Raw genomic sequence first — 8733 nt, 5'->3', positions numbered from 1 at the left:
GTGTCCTATTCGCAGAAGAGTACCATCACTGGCCTAGTAATATTCCTAGGACAATGAGAGAATAAGAAAATAGCATCTCATGGTTTGCGAATGAATTATCTTTTCTTGTTTAGACGTCATCCTCTTCGTGTTGTTTAGACCCCATTACATTAATATATACAGTCTTACCTCACCTGATATATATGTATTTTTCAAAATCATATTATCGTGGATTATTCCGTTGCGCAAATGCGCAACACAGTGCACACAAGCGTACGCTTGTTTTAGCATCAGTACATTCAACTAACATTAAAAAGCTGCTGTCAATCTTTTTACGTCCATCACGGTGACAATACGCGCAACCGAGGCGGGCCCAATTGACGTTGGGGTGTTAATATTGCCGTCGTCTCGCTGGGAGCATGCCATGCTTAATAGTCTTGTGTGCAGCACAGCGGTTACTTCCGTACGAGAACGAAAAATGGAGTAGTGCCAGTGCCGAGAGCTACCACAGCTGAGACTGCCACAGACTGCTGACATCCTGCCGACACAAACCCACAAACCGTTGCACAAACGCAGCCTCTCTACATCGACTGCCGTCACATTAGTCCCGTATCTTATAGGCTCAAACATTGAACGAAGCAGTAAAGTAATCAAGCATAAAGATTACATATAAAATAAACTGAAATGAATTATTTCGTGCCAATTCGGCAATATTTAATGGAAGAAAGAAACAGGATAACAAAGACATAAAATTTAGAAAAACAGCGATGCTAGTTTCGTACACCACATGGGACGAGGGCTAGCTACCGAGCGCTCGGTGGTCCGCGGTCGCGCTGCTTAGTTGTGCTGTTTTTCAAAAGGAACGTGCGGTCATGGCGTGCGTAAATTAGACTTTGTCGAATTAGTGTTCGGCAGCTTCATCTCTGGAAGACTTTGACTTCAGGCGAACGCCGGACAAGTGTTTACGCCTGTGACAAGACGGATATATGGACCCATTGTGTGCGGAATGCTGCCTGCCAATTGTCAGCGATGCAGCCGTTTGAAGGTAATTATACCATTTATGCTTCGAGTGCTAGTTATTCGGTATCCTAGAGAAGATGTAGATATAATGCAGGCAGAGTGCTTTGAGTGTTGAGACGATGGAACGTTGCATTGTAAATAAATGCTTTCTATACTGCTCTAGCTAAGTTTGTTTATGGGTTTGTGCGGAGTGCTCGCAAACTTGCTGCCATTTGTTTGGGAGCATCACAGAAAACGAGTGACGTGCAATACTTGTGCTTTGAACGGCGTGCTAAATAACTATGAAGTGTACTCGTAACTCTGTCCGCGACTTTCAAAGAAAGCGCTAAGGGCCCGTATTTGCACTCTAAATGAATATTCCTGAACCTGTTGCATGTGTAGGCATATGAATTCGAGTGAAAATAATGGTGTTTTTATTATTTTTTGCTGCTGATATATAAACTCGACTTCTAAAAATTCGGAATAGATGCAGCGCATGATCTCTGTAGACACTGTTTGTCCCGTGAATTGTTAGAAGGCAGGTCTGCTGTGTATATCTATAAATTTATATGACTGTTCTGAGACATGCATGAAACATGTTACCTCTTATTTTGCAGCAACGCTGTTTCATTGGTCACGGGTGAATGGCACAGATCCATCAGCTGCGCAGCCCGAAACTTCACCAGTATATTGGCTGAGAAAATACAGCACTGCATGAAAGCCGAGCGGAGGATATCTTTGCACTGAATGTGCAACCACAGTGCTGGTCCAAACCAGCCACAGCAGGGAAATGCCTAGAGCTGTGTAATTTTTTGTGTAATAGCAATAAATCATGATCATCTTCTACACTTAACATGGAGTGTCAAGTGTTCCATTGGAGTGTTTGATGTGCTCAGAATGAACATTATTTGCACGTTGAAGATTGTTTGAGCTAGCTGGAGTACAAGCATGCCCATTTGGGCACCAATGGGGAATGGGACCTGTTCACAACTGGGAAAGCATTTCCAACTGGGAATGCATTCCCAATTGGTACCAGTCGCCAACTGGGAATGTATTCCCAACTGGTCCCAGTCGCCAACTGGGAATGCATTCCCAACTGGTCCCAGTTACCAACTGGAAATGTGTTCCTTAAACCAGTTGAAGTGGAACCAGTTGAAACCAGTTGGATTCCCAGTTACACATTTTCACCTGGGCCCCCGAGCATTCCTCCCCCGTCTGAATACCCCTTAACCAATCACAACCGTTTGGCTTCCGCCGGGGAAGGAAGGGGCTCATGATAGAAAGACAGAAAGAAAGAAAGAAAAGTGATAGGAGAGGCGCGTACGCGCCAAGCTTCGCTTGCCCCGGTTTTCCTGACAGGGGAAGGGCTCCGGATTTTTTAAAAATAGAAATGCTATCAGGCAGCTGCCGTCTTCGCACCCGAACTCTACGTCGAGGCGAAGGGAACGTGAGTCAGCTGACGAAAATTTTCGGCGCAAATTGAACGAGGACCCAACATAACGAGCTTAACTGCCCCCCCCCCCCCCCGTAGTCTACGCCTATTTGGCGAAGCCAGGGGGGGGGGCGTTCATCCCCACATTTTTCAATTTTGTATGGGTATATATACACGCACACATACAAACACATGCACGAACATACATGAAGGTTGGATGACCCCCCACCAACCCCCCGAAAAAAATTTCTGCCTACTCCCCTGCTGCAAAGAAAGCGTATTTTCCTGACATTAAAACTCTCTCTCTGCCTCGCTGCCTGTGGGTCAGCATGCGTGCCTCGAAGTAAGCTAGATCAAGGTTCTTCGATATAAGATCTCGTTGGGGAAGCGCAGCCGAGGGTAAAATGTGGGGTGATGGAATTAAGGAATTTGCAGGCATAATATGGAATCGGCTCGCACAGAACAGGATAAATTGGAGATAATTTGGAGAGGTCTTTGTCTTGCAGTGGACATAAAATAGGCTGATGCTGATGATTTTTCCCGATGACAAGCAGAAGGGCATCAAGTGATCTTGCCAGGAAGAAACTGTTGAAGCGGGGCTAATACGATCGAGCTAGTCTTTAGCTCTTGCTGATAGTGGCAGCAGTTCGTGCGTGGGAATGAATGCGAGTGAATTATTCCACTAACTTAATTGGGAATAGTTTCACAAACGCAAAGCTAGATCTAATTCGTGGTGCTAAAGCAGACGTGTGTCGACAAGGGACACCGAAGGTAGCGCTGTGCGACTCGCAGCATGTACGGGACGCTAGGTGGCATCGATATCGAAAGACGAGCAAACACCTTTGAGCCTTCTACCACGGCCGCTGCTTCTACAAGTGAATTCAATCACCCGTTTGAAGAAAACGACTTCGTCTACACCTTCAGTGCGTGATTCTCAAACTTTATTGCAGACTACTACGTCAGCAAAGCAGGGAAGTATAGACTCAATAGAATCTTCTGAAATTCAAACAAAAGATTTCGCAGAGTGAGTTTGAGGGAAAACGTGAGGTTCGTCGAATGCAAATGCCTGGTGGGGAAGTATCGATTGATGGCATTAGCGTGTAGCCGGGAGCCCCCACAAAATTTTCCAATTTAAAGCGTGTATAGAAACACACGCTTGAACATATACGTATAAAGGGTGGTTGAACCCTCCCCCCTCCTCCCCTCTCCTTCCCGAGCAAAGTTTCTGGCTGATTGATAACCCATAATGTCATCGAACGTACATTTCTCTCAGTTGATGGATTTTATTCAATGTATGCCATCTCTTTTCGCACTTAACCGTGTTTTTTTTTTTTTAATCAACCGTGGATATATCTCGCTTCCAGCGTGCGATGAGGCATAATACTTCTCTCTAGGATCAAGAGAGAAAAACTTGTCGATGAAAAACTAGACCGACGAAATGGACACAGGTCTGGCAGGAAAGAATAGCCCAACGGTTCACGCTTCTGAGACATAATACATTTCCTCGAGGTGTAAATGTGCAGGATATATAGCACTGCTAAAAAAGTGAGAGCATGTGGCAACGGCGCAGCTACTAGTTCACTGTAGCGCAACGTCAGCGGGTGTCGCCATCTGCACTAAGGAGCTGTGCTCCGTTCAGGGGTGTAGCCACAAAATTTTTTTAGAGGTGCACACCCTTGACAGAGTCTAACACCCTTGAGAACCTTGACCACCTTGACTGGGCTGCATAGTCGGGAGTGGAGTTCTTGCTAGGCGGGTGTTGTGGCGCGTCGTTTATGCCAGGTAGCCTGTATGACAGACAAAAACTTTGGAGACGGACGTGTGCTCAGTGTGCTACCCCTGGCTACGACACTAAAATTTCCCAGTTTCTGTCCGAGTAATGAGCGGCGCCAGTTGTAACTACAGTTGAACCTCGTTGTAACGAACACTGATATAGCGAACTATCGGTTATAGATAACTAAATACGAACTTTCGTTGGCCATGCTTCATTTCAATGGCATTTATTGTTTATATAACTAAACCGAAAATGCCAGCGCCGCCGGGATATTGGCTATAACGAAGAAATATTTGATTTGCTCAAAACTGGAAAGCGCATAAAGCAAGAATATTAAAGACAATTCACAGCCACGTTTCTTTTTTATAAATGTGGGTTTGACACTAAAAATTTGGTTAAAAGTGTGGTAACATCCTTCCTCAAATAAATGTGAACGCAGACATGTTTTGTCAAACGAACCTTATTCTGTTGTAATTTAACCTTCTTATGTTTCGGTCTGCTTTGTTTAAAGTGGCACAAGGAGACAATGTTAACATTACTTGGTTTAAAGCCTAGGATAAATCGTTTTTTTTTTAATCTAGGATTTTCGCGCGAGTCAGATTGTCTATTTTGTTATTGCCGATTTCTATATCTACTCTTACAACGAATATACAGCTGCATTGACTGTACAGCTGCATTGTTTACAGTTTACAGTTTACAGCTGCATTGACTGTACTGACTCAGTCATTATGATAGGCGGTACAGTTTGGTTGTCGCCACGCTTGACGCTTAGAAGAGTTATCCGCTGCGGTTTAGGCAGAAAGCGAAACTACAGTGATACCAAACGCGAACTATTTGGCCATGTTGCAAGGCTCGGCTGGCAACAACGGCTGCTTATGGCCGGTCCGGAAGCTGTGCTAGCTGTGCTGTTGCTCATGTTTCTCTTGCGGTGAATCGGTACCTATCTCTTGTAAAACAGTTTCGAAGAAAAAAAGAGAAGCTCTACGCACTTCGGCGTTGTCTTCATAGCTTGAGTGAAACGCCATCGGCAGTTAAAGAAAATGCGATCAGAAAGCTGAGGAGTACCTACAATATACCCACGGTCACTAAAGCCAATCGTGCGTATGCATCTACGATTGGCATGCGAAAATTATTGTTCTTGATGAAATATCAACACCGGTTTCTGTGTCGATGTTTCGTTGGTTTAAACTGTAAATCTCCCGAGCCTGATAGAAAAAATAAGAGTGCTCACGAAATGCATTCCACCGTATCAACCTTACGAAATTGGCGCGCATTGTAGCCACATCCTTCAGTGCTCATTTTCTTGCGGCGTTTGCATTCTTTAAATCTGCAGTTGCAAAAAGTTTTTACTTGACAGCGAGATCTATGTGCTCTGCGTAAACGATAATTTTGTAACCCCATGAGTGCGCTGTCTTGTAATATCTGTGAAAGCAAACTCCGTTGTAAAAATGGGCGTTTTCGTTCACATGTTTCCTCCGTAGTTCCTCGATGAGGGCCTGGTTTTCTATATGAGAAATCATGATCGCCAAACAAGCATCTAGACAGCCGCTGAAAGAAAAGTTTGTTCAGATCTACGAAGGATTTTTCAAGGCAAGTGCTGCTATTAGATGTTTTATTGTGTCACTAATTGTGTAAACCAACCAGTTGTCAAATGTGTCACCTTCTGGTAAACCATCGTTTGCATTCTTTTATCCAGGGCGTCGATCCTTCAGCGAATAATCAAAACTTTTGGGACGAACTGTTCTTGTTAAAGGTAAACGAAGGTCGCCGGTCGCTGCTACGGTTGAGTAACCAGTTGTTTGTTTCCAGGTCAATGTCAACTTTATACAGCAACAGTTTGACAACCTGTCAGGGGAAGATCTCGTTAGACTCAAGGTACGCTGAAAAATAAAGAGAAGCCTCTTTGAGGCAACAATGCCATCAATTTCTTGGCGCTTTTTTATTGTTTTTGTATGTTTTCCTTGCAGGATACAATAAACAACCTGTTTTATCACTGTGTACAAGCCTTGAGAAGTGACCATCGTATACGAGTAGTGAATGCTTTGCAGGTGAGGCTTTAAAACGAAACCGATGATTAGTAGTTATGGAGTCCTTGTTCTGGCATCACTGAGCACACACAATTTTTATTTTCAGTTGTTAGTGCAGGCTAGACAACATATGGGCTGAAATTACTGTATTTAGTTTGAAGCTTGTTAGAGGAAGCTGAACGTTTCACCAGTAGCTTTGGTGTGGCACTGGTGTTTTATGAAGGAGACCTGATAGTTCAGAGTTTAACATGTGATGGGAGTATAAAAAGATAAATAATAGGACCACAGTTTGTTTCTCTTTTGGGGCTGCTTCGTGCTTTAGGTTTTCATTTATTTCACTGTTTCACTTCAAAAAACATGAATGTGACAGCAAGCAGCGATGTAGAACGTTGGCAATGTGAAATTAATGCACATTGGTTGAGACACTTTTTTGTTGCGAGTTCTACATCTGTAGTGCATACTTATGAGTGTTTGCTGTACGCTGTGATAGTGTAATCATGCTTTACTACAGGTCAGTGCCATAACTTTAGCCTTAGATGCTTTGCACTATATCCCACTGCTCTAACTTTTTGGCTTCAGGTGCTTCATTGCTAGTTTCACACCACTTAGGCTTACTTTGTCCTTTTCTGTGCTAAAATTGGTCATCATAACTTCCTTTCCAATACAACCATTTTCTCAACTGGTTGAACAAGCTGAAGAATAATCTTTTACTTGTATGCAAGGACCATTGTGCACCGTAGCAGTGACCAAGATTATCACAGTAGCATACATGTGAAAAATTTACAATTTTTATAGCATTACTGTGCATTAACACAGTGTCTGATTTAGTGTATTTGCGTGGTCATGAGCAGTATAGGGTTGAGTGACCTGCAAGACCAGGTAGGCTATTATCCATAGTGCTTATTTGAGCTCAAGAAAATGACACCACAAGAAAGAAGACAGAACACAGCGCTACTCTCAACTGACATGGTTTATTGCGTGACTCCACTCTTATACCAACCAGATACCGGTGGGACATGCGTTGTGCACCCGAAGCGCACAACCACCACAGCTTGGTCACCTGAAACGACACACAGAAGAAGAGGCCTGTAGTAGTGCCGTATTGCCACAAAGTGGCTCGCAATCTTAAGAATTTGGCCGCTAGGTACCAAATCCCAGTTGTATTTTCTGCCCCCCGGAAACTGTCTATGCTGTGCAGGCGTGTTTGTAAAGAAAATAAAAAGCCGCAATGTGAAAAGAGACACCTGAAGTTTGTTGAGTGCAGCGTAGGGGTGGGTCTACAAGATTCCACTCTGTTGTGGCAAAGTGTATGTAGGTCAGTCAGGCCGCTGTGTGAATGAGCGCCTTAAAGAACATGAATGATCCCTGCCGACTGGTACAGGCTCCCATTTAGGTCAACGCTGCAAAAAGTGCAATTGTCAAGCTTTGTTTAGACTGACTACTATCTTAAAGATGGGTCATGACACCACCGCCCAAGAATTATCAGAAGCATTTTACATTCAGTCATTGGGTTCGCAGTGCCTTAGTGTGCTTTCCATAACCTTGTTTACCACTGAATTTTGTTTTTTGGATTCACTATCATGAGTGTGCTCAGGTGACCAAGTTGTGGTGGTTGTGTACTTAGGGTGCACGACGCATGTCCCACCGGTATCTGGTTGGTATAAAGAGTGGAGTGACGCAATAAACCATTTCAGTTGAAACTTTTGAACGAAAATTAGCACGACAAAAAACGAGGACGAGAATAGAAAAGACAGACTGCAGCGCTGACTCGCAACTAAAATTTATTCCGAAAAGAAGCAGAATAAATAGCACCTGGAAAACCTAAGAAAAGAAACAACCATCGTGCATGCTCAATGTGACAAGACAAACAACATTAGGCTATGTGGCTGATGAGACGTGGACGCGACGCAAGCTACATCAGCCACATAGCCTTATGTTGTTTGTCTTGTCACATTGAGCATGCACGATGGTTGTTTCTTTTCTTAGGTTTTCCAGATGCTATTTATTCTGCTTCTTTTCGGAACAAATTTTAGTTGCGAGTCAGCGCTGCAGCCTGTCTTTTCTATTCTCGTCCTCGTTTTTTGTCGCACTAATTTTCGTTCAAGATGGAAGCACACCAACTCGGCCAGTTGACAGTTCTGATGCACGTCAGTTTAAAGTAGCACTCTGTTCTGTCTCCTTTCTTGTGGTTTCGTTTTTTGCGCTAAAATAAGCACTATGGATTCTCACCAACTAGCCCGCCAACGCATTCTGTAGGCTATTATATTTCTGAATGACGTGTCATACATTTAAATTTAATCTGGGACTTTACAGAAACCTTACAGCACGTGCACTTTGGTGTGAAACTTTAGTTCGATACAAAGGGAAACTACTGATAGAGCAGTGATCATGTGGAAAGAAAAAGATCCGCATAAGCCACACCCATCACTCCGCTTTCAGCTGCAATGAAATGCAAAGCTAAAGAAGTACAGAATGGGTTATGTTTTTATGTAATGACACTTTACAGTGTACGAATAGGAGCA

General features: G+C 43.6%; 1 protein-coding gene across 3 annotated transcripts in view; it reads left to right on the top strand.

Moving 5' to 3' along the window:
• The first annotated feature begins 5041 nt into the window (after positions 1 to 5041).
• LOC119379302 (armadillo-like helical domain-containing protein 3) overlaps positions 5042 to 8733 on the top strand; it is a 67330-nt gene continuing 63638 nt past the window's right edge. Inside the window, exons 1-5 of one of the 3 annotated variants that reach the window (XM_037648573.1) lie at positions 5042 to 5120; positions 5666 to 5774; positions 5881 to 5937; positions 5994 to 6059; positions 6152 to 6232. In XM_037648573.1, coding sequence (XP_037504501.1) covers positions 5703 to 5774; positions 5881 to 5937; positions 5994 to 6059; positions 6152 to 6232 — 276 coding nt within the window. In that variant the 5' untranslated portion in view covers positions 5042 to 5120; positions 5666 to 5702. Of the gene's footprint in view, positions 5282 to 5665; positions 5775 to 5880; positions 5938 to 5993; positions 6060 to 6151; positions 6233 to 8733 lie in introns of all 3 variants that reach the window. The other 2 variants (XM_037648572.1, XM_037648574.2) reach the window with 2 other exon arrangements.

The sequence above is a fragment of the Rhipicephalus sanguineus genome, chromosome 1, assembly GCF_013339695.2.
Source record: "Rhipicephalus sanguineus isolate Rsan-2018 chromosome 1, BIME_Rsan_1.4, whole genome shotgun sequence".
In the NCBI taxonomy this organism is placed as follows: Eukaryota; Metazoa; Arthropoda; class Arachnida; order Ixodida; family Ixodidae; genus Rhipicephalus; species Rhipicephalus sanguineus.
This window is presented reverse-complemented; position numbering and strand designations above follow the sequence as displayed.